A 12617-nucleotide genomic window follows, 5' to 3' on the forward strand; every position below is an offset into this window, starting at 1 on the left:
ATCTGTGGAACCGAGTCACATTAAATGTAATACCTACAATTCCAAGTGCTTGTCAGGGTGGGGAGTCCCCTGTTCAAATATGTTTATTTTGGGGGTCACAGCCTAAAAAGGTTTGAGAACCCCTGGACTAGACGTCTGGATGAGCTGTTATAACGTCACCGAGTTTAAATTACATATTGATGAAAAATACACAGGATAATCATTTGAAGGGAGAAAAAAAACAGATTGGTAAATCAACAGAGCAAAGGCAAGATAGGATTGCATAGCATTTGCATTCAGACTTTGTCATAATCTTGTCAGTGTTGTAGGTAAGGTTCATGTGCTGTTCTATTTAGGGACTGGTCTCTTCTACTGAGAGCCTATTGGAAAGAAGCACATGGTTGACCTTTTCGCTTGTACTGTAGTAGTACTTTCAGTGAATGAGCCATGTGACATTTGAGCATAGTAGTAAAGTTGTGCAACCATCTGGCCACACTATGGTCACTTTTTGTTTATCTTTGGATGTCCCAGACATTTAAGAAAGGCTGATATTTATTTAGTCTAGTCTTACTGTACATGCCCTTTTGATGTTTTGACAGAATTTTTGTGTGACCAACTGCAATGCCAGAGACAAGGTTTTGCGCTGGGGAAAGATGGAATATCTCCTTTGCCGGGTGTGGATTCAGAAGTGTTTACTATATGGGAGCGTTGAGTTGTATTCTTGAACTTGTCCCACATTTGGTCCAAGGTGCATCTAAGATCAGTGGAGCGTCATCAGGGTGCCTGGTGGCTGCAAGCCTAGTCACTGGGATTCCCTTAGGTATGTAGATATATTACAGCCTATAGCCTATACTGGACCCTGATTAATTGATTGATTGATTCGTTTTAGATTTATTCTGAGTTGACAAAGTTTTCCAAATGAATTCAAATGAACGAGCCAATGATCATGCTGATTATTGAATTGTCTAATTAAGCCTCAGCCATTGTGATGTCTCTTTTATTTATAGTCTGGTGGGCTTTTGTCAGTGGAGTGGAGCAGTCTTTGAAGCAGCACAGTTTTTGACCACATTGTACAAGAAACACGTTTTTATTTTATTTTATTTAAGTAAAGCATATTCTTTTTATGATAAATACTGTCTGAATACTTGTTTTGTGCATCAAGCTTAATACCTACTACCTACTAGAAGTGTCCAAATGTATTGAAGGAAAAGAAGATTGCCACTTCACAAGTATACATAATACATTTAAAGTTTTAATAAAATGACTTGCAGCAAACAGCTGATGTTCATTTCTCACATATAAAAAGACAAAATGTTCACCCTTTATATCATCCCCTCGCTACTTTTGAGACCCAACAATAAGAAGTAAATTATGTTAGTGATTCCTCATGCCCCAGTTTCCCTTCAGGGATTAACAAAGTATATCTCATCTTATCATTCAATCAAACGCTGTAATGGCAATGGAGGGTGTCATTTAAACAGACAACTAAAATGAACATTGATTGGTTTGATTGCATGAGGACAACAATATCTTCATTCACACAAGTTCATTGACACACCTATGCAGCAGTAGGAGCAAATTCCATAAGGTCATACAGAGTTCAAACCATGCAGAGCAACATGAATGAGAAAAACATCTACAACAGTATCTCTCTTGCACTGTACCTTTCCCTATATGCAAACTTCTAATAAATACTTCAATCAATCAATCAATCCTTTGAGCCTAAATGTCTTACTGTACCTTTGTGCTGTTTACATTTCGGACATTTAAAGTATTCAATCAATCAATCCTCTCATTGCTGTTCTCTTCATCTCTGTGCAGAGAAATGCATCGCTGATGTCATGTCTACAGCTATTGAAGCCAGAAGACACACACTGGGGGTTTTCCACCCTACCTTTAACCTCCTGAAGATAGCTAAGGACTTCTTGGAGGAAAACCTTCCAGAAGACGGCCACGTGCGAGCGTCTGGGAGGCTCTTTGTGTCTCTGACCAGAATGTCTAATGGGAAGAATGTTCTAGTGTCAGAGTTTGACACCCGAGAGGAACTCATCCAGGTACTGTCCTTGTATACTATGGTCTTAAATGACAATTTGAGTTATAATTGCTCAAATACTTTGTAAAGTCATCCATGGCTACTATTTCATATCAGTTCCCGTGGTAGGTGACAGGGAAGGGCAGTGACGGATCAATTCTCTCCCCAGGGCCGTGGCGCTACACCAAATGAAAGGGCCCCTTTTATTTTTATGTTTATTAAAAACGGCTCTGCACGGCGGCAGAAGCAATAACAAATAATTAATAGGCTAATAACATGCATGTCTTACCTATTTGAGAGAAAGTACAGTCTCTCGCACCCAGTGAATGAATGCGCGCGTGTTCAGCGCACCCACCGCGCATGTGGCCACCGCCAGCACGATCACCGCTGACACAGGCACTGGGCACAGCCTTTCCAACTTCAGTCTCTTCTTATACACTGCTCAAAAAAATAAAGGGAACGCATAATCATTGCAATGTAACTCCAAGTCAATCACACTTTTGGGATATCAACCTGGCCAGTTAGGAAGCAACACTGATTATGAATCAGTTTCATCTGCTGTTGTGCAAATGGAAAAGACAACAGGTGAAAATGAGGCAATTTGCAAGACAACCCCTAAAAAAGGAATGGTTTTGCAGGTGGTGGCCACAGACCATTTGCCTGTCCTCATCCTTTCTGGCAGATTTTTGGTTAGTTTTGGATTTTGCCAGTGCCCTGACCACTAGAGGTAGCATGAGGCGGTATCTGCAACCCACAGAAGTTGCTCAGGTAGTGCTGCTCATCCAGGATGGCACATCAATGCGCACTGTGGCAAGAAGGTTTGCTGTGTCTCCCAGCACAGTGTCCAGAGCATGGAGGCGATACCAGGAGACAGGCCAGTACACCAGGAGACGTGGAGGGGGCCGTAGGAGGACAACAACCCAGCCGCAGGACCGCTATCTGGTCCTTTGTGCAAGGAGGAACAGGAGGAGCACTGCCAGAGCCCTACAAAACGACCTTCAGCAGGCCACTAATGTGAATGTTTCTGCTCAAACTGTGAGAAACAGACTCCATGATGATGGTATGAGGGCCCGACGTCCACAAGTGGGGCCTGTGCTCACAGCCCAACACCGTGCAGCCCGATTGACATTTGCCAGAGAACACATGGACTGGCAGGTCTATGTTGGGTTTTTTGGGTGTTCCCTTTATTCTTTTGAGCAGTGTATATATATAATGTCATACTGTATATATAATTTCACACAGGGCACTGCAGGCTGCGGGCCGTGGGGCTTAAGCACCACTAAGTTCCATTGTCAATCCGGCAGTGGGGAAGGGGCCCACATGACCCCATCTGCTACTGCTGTAGTGCAGGGTTTGAGTGAGAGCGAGGTAGGACCTTTATGGCCAGTAAAGTGGTCACGATGACAGATGGGCTGTGCCACATGTGAACACGCCTTACTGTTCTTATCCAGGGCCGACACCATGAGCAATTCAGGCCGTTGACCTGCTACTATCTAATTATCACAGGTGATGTTTTATCTCTTACTGTCTTGCTTGAATGCTTCTATCTAATGTTTTGCCACCTTTCACAGGTTCTGATGTGCAGCTGTTTTTTCCCTGGATACAGTGGAATGGTTCCTCCCTCATACCGTGGAGTAGTGAGTTCTGTGTGTGTGTGTGTGTGTGTGTGTGTGTGTGTGTGTGTGTGTGTGTGTGTGTGTGTGTGTGTGAAACAAGGAAGGAGCCAAATACACCTTATTAAATGGGTTAATAATGGTTAAGCCCGCTATTTCTTATACAATAAAAAGCAGAAAATAGCAGATCTACAAGCTCACAATGATGTCTTGTGAGGGGGTGTTTTTGAAAGATTTTGACAACCTTGAAAGTGATTGTGCTGTGTGTCCCCCTCTCAGTGGTATATGGATGGAGCACTGAGCAACAACATGCCACTGAGTGAGCAGAGAAACACCATCACTCTGGCTCCCTTCTCCGGTGAGAGCGACATCTGTCCCAGAGAGGGAATGCTCAACTTCCTGGAGGTTAACGCGTACAATCTCAGCATCCAGATCAACACCGGCAACGTGCACAGGGTCACGACCTCTTTCTGCCCTCCAGAGCCTAAGGTCACATCAGCCTTTGGCACGGCTCTGCTTGTCCCTATTTAGCTTTAGTTTTAGATGTGTCTAATTTAGCTATTGTGAAAAAAGAATAAGGCAAGAGGAGAAATAACGTGTGTGATTGCCCACACTTCCTTGACCGTGTTGAAACATCTCGCACTGCTGGACTGAGTTAGGTTTTAGGAAAAGGAAGGTGATTATATTTTGACTTTGGAGGAAAAGGCAGGGGACAGTGGAGTGATGTGAAAACGTGAAGAGTGTACTGTAGATGATGAAAAGACAAAACTTTACATTAAGAGAGAAAAGTGGAAAGGAGCTATACGTGTGTGTGTGTGTGTGTGTGTGTGTGTGTGTGTGTGTGTGTGTGTGTGTGTGTGTGTGTGAGTGTGAGTGTGAGTGTGAGTGTGAGTGTGAGCGTGCGCGTGTGTGTGTGTGTGTGTGTGTGAGTATTCATATAGTCGATCAAAGATTGATTGTAAATATCCTACAGTGCTGGTAAATCCTTTCAAAAGTGCCATTGTTCGTTGAACATTGATGCATATTTACTTTATGTACAGTGTGTCACTCTATTTGCAAATGTGTCCACTGGATGGTGCTGAAGCTGTGCACATCGGTCTGGGTTGCCTTATTTGTACTGTGCCAGAAGTTCCAAGTGCAGTAAATTGTTCAACTTTTTAACTCAACAGAAGTTGGCTGAGATCTGTCACTATGGCTACATGGACGCCCTTCACTTCCTGAGAGAGAATGGTGAATGACTTCCTCTTCCATTTTACCAATGACTTAATTTCAATATTGAGGGTTGTTGTGGCAATCAATTCAAATTAAGGCAAGAAACTCCCCCAAAATACTGAATTAATGAATAATCCCAGTACAATAAATGTATATGAATTTGGTGCCATTGGTAGTATGGTACGAAGATGTATCACCACCAGCATGAACAGTTGCAACAGACTTACATGTATAGACACACTGACACTACGCACATATGACACCTTCATATGTGTTTCTGGCTCTACTGAGCCAATCAAACAAACTATGGGAAGATGAACCAGAACAGGGAACTGTTATGAAACCTTCTGTAAACCCAGGACTTTTATGCACAGAGCCTATAGCTCCTTGGAGATGATGGATTGAGGTACAAACTGTATGGAAGTATTAGAGTTCTCAAATTCTGACGTTTCCGGGCCAGACCGGGCTTAAAATGTATGCTAATTAGTTAGACCGGGCGAGCCTCTAGCTCAATGAAAACAATACAAATTGTAATAATACCAGTGAGAAGTGATCGGTGATCTCCTCATATGGGCTGTTCTGTACTTAATTTGTACTTCTTGGCTAATTTCAGTAACTGCAAGGGCGCCTGCGCAAATCAGTGTTGATAGGCACACATGGCAATATATATCTTTTTTGTGTATGATGTCAGACTAGAGACCTAAGGTTTCATGTGCTTTTACTTTTACTTTTCGACTCCAACGACGAGAGAAGAAGCTTGTATTTTGGCTTACGCGAAATGTCCAGGATATGGGTTGGTCAGACTTGGCCCCTGAGTTTTGGGCCGGGGTCGGAAGGGTTCCGCCTGGGACCTGAGACAGTGACCACAATCTGTGCAAGTGTGGTTGCTGTCTCGGTTCCTTGGTGGTGTTTTTGCCGGCGCCGGTTTGACGTTCAGGAAAAGTCTGTTATGTTTGGTCCCTGCTAATCTTTTGGCTAACACGTGAGGTCATGGACACATCCGGAGGAGACCCAAGTTCCGCTCGGAGCCCGACAGGCCCGTTGAGAACGCTAGTTGTGATGAACTATCAAGATTCACGACAGAAGCACAGTGTTTAGAAGACCTGGTGTATGCTGAATTGTTGATTTTCATACCTAGACCCATGTTATCTTCTAAATGAGGTGTAATCATGTCCATTACAGGGTTCCTCAGTGTCACGGCTGTGGCAGAAGCCCCTAAACCTCCATGCTGTGAGCTAGTGACTGAAGAGACACAGTCCAGACAGAAGCATCCTCAGAAACAAAAACACTGGTGGCTAGACCACACAGTGATACACAACCTCCCTGTCAGTATTAAGAAAGGTAAGACGTCACAGTGCAGGATGCAAAGTGAGTTTCTACTGTTCAGTTTCTCCCATGATACGATCAGTTGTAAGATTTTACAATAAGGAACACTGAAATGGCACTGTGTGTCACACAAATAGTAACCTATCTGATGAGTCCTACACCCTAAAATTGCATTAAAGAGATTGAGAAACATGATGTTGTTGGGTTAATATTCCATTGGAGCCTTAACAGTGATGCTTGCCCACCACGGAAATTGTAGGAACACCGAACAATTGTCAATTGTCTCTCTCAATATGGAGGTGTATTATATTGTTGTTCCACTTATTTCTCCCTCATTTCCATTTTTCTTCAAATGGAGTCGTGCACCTGATACATGCTTTATCATCCCTTGGGATGGGCCTGTTATCACAGTCGTTATGCCAGTTCCACCCATGTGTGAAGACTCTGTCATTGCTAACTCCTACAGTTGGTCTTGGGAAGGGTGTATACAACCACGTGTCTCCTCCACATTCAAACCCTTTAAATATTTCTATGAGGAAAATAGTACTCATTCTAACTTCTAAGTTTGGTATTAGGTGTTTGGGTCAATGGAAAGTCCATAGTAATACGTGTGTGTGTGTGTGTGTGTGTGTGTGTGTGTGTGTGTGTGTGTGTGTGTGTGTGTGTGTGTGTGTGTGTGTGTGTGTGTGTGTGTGTGTGTGTGTGTGTGTGTGTGTGTGTGCTTGTGCGTGTGTGTCAGTGCTGTGTGAGTCGTGTAGGAGCCATGCAGGAGGTGATCTGAAAGGTTTGCTACCAGTCAAAGTGGTGTTCTACCTGCTGCTTCCCTGTACTCTGGTACTCTGCCTATGGAGCTGGCATTTATACTGGTCAAAAGGTAAGACACACTGGGCCCTATTTTCTGTCCATGCCTTACCCCTTATCCCTAAACTTCTTTGCCTTTTTTTACTATTTTGAAAAATATTTAAAAAAAATCTGATCTACAAGCTCACAACGTATCGATGTACAGTATATTGGTAGCCTGGAATCATACGAATCTGCCAGTGCAAAAAGAAACGCAGCAATGTGTTGTTTTTCAAAATAGTAAAACAAAATTGCACCTGAAGTGAGCGGTGCAAACACGACACACGTGCATATCTCCTTGTATGGGCCGATCTGTCCGTGATGTGAGTTACTTAATGTGTATGAGCACAGATCTCCATACATGGACAGAATCTGTACTAATACATTTTGACTAATACACACAAAGTGAAATGTAGGAGCGGTTTGCACGAAGTTTAAGGATATAAGGGGTAACGCATGGGCGAAAATATAGCTCACTGAGAACAGAATGGTTCCTCTCAGTCTCAACTAACTAGAGGTGAGAGACCATAATCTATATTTATAACCGCCTGATGTCTGGTTTTGTGGCTGTACTGAAGACTGTTGACCATAGTTGGAGACTTCTACAGGCAGACATGGATGAGGCAAGCAGGCCAACAGGTGAGTACACACAGTGCACACATCACAGGTCCTGCTGCTATTTGAATAGGCACTTCAGCACACTCAGGATTACACTCCTTACATTACAATACTGATGAAGGATGAAAGGCTGAAAATGTTTTCATGTTTTACTACTGAAGAAATGTAGGTTGGTCGGTGTTATAATCTCTCAAAACACCTCTGCCCTAAATGTGTAGCATTGTTGTTAGTAGGAAAAAACACAGCAGCACCTGGGAGGAAGTGGACTAAGAAAGGGGAGGAGCCAAACCGAGTTCCTGTTTCTACAAAAAAGAGGAGGTGGTGCTACCAAAGGCAAAAACAAAGGGAAAAAACAAACAATCTTCTTTTTTCTTTCCTTTTTTTAACACAGATTGTTGAAATGCTGATAAATCATACATCTCATTCCAGCAGTCTGTCCTTCAGAGGACTCTGTATAAACAGGGGAGAAGGAGAAGAATTACACCTTTCTCCTTTGACCTATGACCACCCACCTCTAGAAATGACTTCTACATGGACACCAATTATAACCTGGAGCATCTTTCCCTGACGGCAGACCCAACACCAACCGTCCCTCTACCTTAACACGTAGCAGCACCTACCGCCACTCATCCCACTAACACGACACCTCAAACCACTTATCCCACTACCCCAACATCTAGCACTGCCTGCCATACTGCCCCAACACCTACAAACACCCGTCCCTCTGCTAAAGAGAAGAAGTGGCAGCACTTCATTGTCCAAAGCATCTGGCAGTTGAAACCACAGTGGTAAATGGAAGGCTGTAAACTACAGCTGAATGGACAGTAAATTCTCTTAAAAAGGATATGGCATTTGATATATTTGTGAATGTAGTTTGAAATAATGTGACTTAATGGTTGGTGAATAATGGTTACCATGTAACAATAAAATATAAGAAATATATAGTTTTCTCCTGACCATATGATAGGATAAGTCTGGTCTGCTGTCAATCAACACTGATGAACTACACCTGTGTGTGCATGTGTGCGTGCATGCTTTCTTCATGTATATAATGTTGTGTGGAAAATCCTCAAACTATTTGATAATAATCAGGTACCAAAAAAATTCTCTCAGTTGTCATCCTGCAAGGGCACGGTTTTACAAAGTGTATGCCCCTTGGCATCCTAGGGTGCTGTGACACAGCAGTTGCAGCAAAATAATGCAGAGAATAAGGGACAGGTCGTTTTTTAGAGGGATAGGCTACTACTGGAGACAATGTATAAACCCTGATTAAAATGCTATGACCGAATGGGTGAGCATTATTCCTAAAACCTAAGGTTATTCCTAACCTGGAAATGAGAAAATAAAATTAAAAGTTAAATTGGAATTTGGCTCCCTTAAGTGAGATTCGAACTGACAAACTAGCAGTAACATCAGACTGAGAGTCGGATGACAAACATAATACACCGTCCAGATGGGTGGCAATTAGAGGCTGTATCGACATGGGTGGCAGATATGAGCTCTGAGACTTATATTGATGTAATGCTTGTCATTCAGGATGGAAAGAAATTACACCTATCTGAGCTTTTATGTGACAATATTAGTGAGGTCACTTCCTGAACTGCTCTCCTCCCTTTGATGCTTACACTTGCAGTGAGAGATGGTATAGTGCTGATCAGACCCTCAGCGGTGAGTTTCTGCACAGCACAAAGCTGCTAGGAGCGTCACAGTAGAGGTGAAACCACAAGCCAGTAGGCTACGTTTAAATATGGATTAGTTACCCTGGACAAATGTTATACCCTAGTGCGGTTGACAGTTTTGTTGCAAGGAGTTGCATGGCAAATCATTAGTTATATCTATATATATATATATGTGTGTGTGTGTGTGTGTGTGTGTGTGTGTGTGTGTGTGTGTGTGTGTGTGTGTGTGTGTGTGTGTGTGTGTGTGTGTGTGTGTGTGTATATGTATGTGTTAGGATTAAGTTCTTGGGGGAGGACCCTCAGACCCCATTTAGGGAATCTCCCACCTACCCCCTTAAAACATAGAAATCGAAATCTTGTTGATTCTGACATTCCAATGTTGCCAATAATGGTCTAGTGGACTAATGATTGGTCTCTCAGTTTAGAGGTGCCATGTTCAAATCCCAGTCCTCCCACAGTTTTTTTTCTTGGACCTTTTCAAGGTTCAAATACAAAAGAATTACTCAAGAGCACTCAAACGTTAGTGAGAGATGGAGTAGTGGTCTAAAGATCAGACTCTCATTGCTGATGTTCCATGTACAAATCCCAGTCTTCCTACATTGCTATTTTACTTTGACATTTTCATGGGTAAAATACAAAAGAATCACTCAAAAAGCACCTGATGTTCTTTAGGTTGGAGATGGTGTAGTGGTCTAAAGATCAGTTTAAGGTGCAGGGGTTCTGTGTTCAAATCCCAGTCACCCTACTAATTGCTGCTCTATTACTTGGATCTTTCCAAGGTTAAAATACAAGATAATTACTTAAAAGAACCAAAACATATTAACAGTGAGAGATGGCCTAGTGGTCTAGTGCTTAGACTCTCAGTTAATAGGTTCCATGTTCAAATCCCACTCTACCTACAGTAGGAGTACATTGACCTTTTTATGGCTAAAATTGTCTCAATTTTTTCCAGTGCTCTCAGGGCATGTGGTTCAGATTTTTTTTTCTGTAAAAGTTCAGTTAGACAGCATTCTTTCAGATATAACCCCCCACCTTTAGCTCTCAGGAAACAGGGGGAGGGACACCCCTCCACGATGGTCCTCCGTGTACCTTGGGCATGGGACTTGAACCTGTCTGAAACCTGCCTGTAACAGGGACAACCGTCCAAGCGACCATACCATTGAGCCAAGGCACCTTTGGGCCCTCAGCAGGTATCTCCTCGTTCTTTTGAGTTTGCTCTTGTATTTTAGCCTTGAAAAGATCAAAGTTCACAAGCAATGAAGTGTAGGAGGACTGGGATTTGAACATGTGAGGTCTGTATTGTGAGTCGGATCTTTAAACCACTACACCATCTCTAGGAGCAGATATATTCTGGTGATTTTGACTAGTTCTTTTGTATTTTAACCTTGAAAAGGTACATGTAACACAGCAATGATCTGCATGAGAACCAGGATTTGAACATATACTCTGAACTGAGAGTCTGATCTTTAGACCACTAAACAATATCTCATTTAGAGCAAATGCTTTTGACTAATTATTTTGTATTTTAACCTTGAAAGAAATGTTAAAGTAACACAGCAGTGTAGGAGAAGTGAGATTTGAACCTGTAACCTCCACACTATGAGTCAAATCTTTAGACCACTACACCATCACTCATTACAGATGTGTTCTGGTGTTTTTGAGTAATGCTTTGGTATTTTAGCCTTGGAAAGGTCCAAGTAATACAGCAACATAGGAGGACTGATTTGAACCTGTACCTCAGCACCGAGAGGCAGATCTTTATACCACTAGAGTTCAGTAGACCATCTCAGTCCTCCTATATTGCTGTATTACTTGTACCTTTCCAAGGCTAAAATACCAAAACATTTCTCAAAAGCACCAGAACACATCTGTAATGAGTGATGGTGTAGTGGTCTAAAGATTTGACACATGGTGTGGAGGTTCCATGTTCAAATCTCACTTTTTCTACTTTGCTGTGTTTCTTTAACATTTCTTTCAAGGTTAAAATACTAAAGAATTATTCAAAAGCATTTGCTCTAAATGAGATATGGTCTAGTGGTCTAAAGATCAGACTCTCAATTCAGAGTTTATGTTCAAATCCTGGTTCTCATGCAGATCATTGCTGTGTTACATGTACCTTTTCAAGGTTAAAATACAAAAGAAGTAGTCAAAATCACCAGAATACACCTGCTCCTGGAGATGGTGTAGTGGTTCAAAGATCCGACTCTCAATACAGAGGTCACATGTTCAAATCCCAGTCCTCCTACACTTCATTACTTGTGAACTTTGATCTTTTCAAGGCTAAAATACAAGAGCAAACTCAAAAGAACCAGGAGATACCTGCTGAGGGCCCAAAGGTGCCTTGGCTCAATGGTATGGTCGCTTGGACGGTTGTCCCTGTTACAGGCAGGTTTCAGACAGGTTCAAGTCCCATGCCCAAGGTACACGGAGGACCATTGTGGAGGGGTGTCCCTCCCCCTGTTTCCTGAGAGCCAAAGGTGGGGGGTTATATCTGAAAGAACGCTGAACTTTTACAGAAAAAAAAATGTGACCTATATGCCTTGAGAGCACTTGAAGAAATTCAGAAAATTGAGACAATTTTAGCCTCAAAAAAGGTCAACATACTCAAGAAATAGACCGTAGGGGGGTCATGGGATTTGAACATGGCACCACTTGACTGAGAGTCCAAGCATTAGACCATTAGGCCATCTCTCTCTGAAAATATGTTCTGATGCTTTTGAGCTTTTATGTTGTATTTTACCCATGAAAATGTCAAAGTAAAATGGCAATGTAGGAGGACTGAGATTTGTGCATGGAACACCAGCAATGGGAGTTTGATCTTTAAAACACTACTCCATCTCTCACTAACTTTTCAGTGCTCTTGACTGAGTAATTATTTTGTATTTGAACTTTGAAAAGGTCCAAGTAAAACAAAAGTGTGGCAGGAGTAAGATTTGAACATGGTACCTCTGAACTAAGAGACCGCTCATCAGTCCACTAGACCATATGCAGGGTTAGCAACATTGGAATGTCAGAATCAACAAGATTTAAATTTCTATATATATTTTTTCAAGGGGGTAGGGAGGAGATTCCCTAAAGGGGATCTGAGGGTCCTCCCCCAATAACTTAATCCTAACATATATGTAACGGAGGAGATCCAAACTACCCCACCCGGCTTCAAACCCAGGTCTCCCACGTGATAGTCCAATATCTTAACCATTACTCCAAAGGGACATCACTATGGAACGAGAACAGATAATAGACTTTTGAGGCTTCAGGCTGGGGCTGCGAACCTCTCCACCAGCTCCGCCGGAACCAGGTCACGGCATTAATGTAACG

At 42.5% G+C, this 12617-nt stretch overlaps 1 protein-coding gene across 3 annotated transcripts; it reads left to right on the forward strand.

The window, feature by feature from the left end:
• The first annotated feature begins 583 nt into the window (after nucleotides 1–583).
• LOC308293832 (patatin-like phospholipase domain-containing protein 2) lies at nucleotides 584–8488 on the forward strand. 3 transcript variants are annotated; one of them, XR_013962494.1, is made up of 9 exons: nucleotides 584–799; nucleotides 1801–2033; nucleotides 3583–3648; nucleotides 3904–4113; nucleotides 4794–4854; nucleotides 6019–6177; nucleotides 6902–7036; nucleotides 7581–7641; nucleotides 7851–8488. XR_013962494.1 is itself a non-coding variant. In XM_080736470.1 (8 exons), the coding sequence occupies exons 1-8, from the start codon at nucleotides 601–603 to the stop codon at nucleotides 7586–7588; spliced, it is 1071 nt and encodes a 356-aa protein (XP_080592596.1). In that variant the 5' UTR covers nucleotides 584–600; the 3' UTR covers nucleotides 7589–8488. The 3 variants fall into 3 exon arrangements, 1 of the variants encoding a protein (XP_080592596.1); XR_013962495.1 differs by having other exon boundaries at nucleotides 7854–8488; XM_080736470.1 differs by having other exon boundaries at nucleotides 7581–8488.
• Nucleotides 8489–12617: the final 4129 nt, after the last annotated feature.

The sequence above is a fragment of the Nannobrachium achirus genome (assembly GCF_963921795.1).
Source record: "Nannobrachium achirus genome assembly, chromosome: 11".
In the NCBI taxonomy this organism is placed as follows: Eukaryota; Metazoa; Chordata; class Actinopteri; order Myctophiformes; family Myctophidae; genus Nannobrachium; species Nannobrachium achirus.

Bases quoted from the DNA above. Each gene is read 5' to 3' on its own strand.
- LOC308293832 (XM_080736470.1), top strand. From the start codon at position 601: ATGCCAGAGACAAGGTTTTGCGCTGGGGAAAGATGGAATATCTCCTTT. The intron at 3,649-3,903 runs GTGAGTTCTGTG...TCCCCCTCTCAG, and splicing joins CTCCCTCATACCGTGGAGTA to TGGTATATGGATGGAGCACT. The intron at 4,114-4,793 runs GTCACATCAGCC...TTAACTCAACAG, and splicing joins TCTGCCCTCCAGAGCCTAAG to AAGTTGGCTGAGATCTGTCA.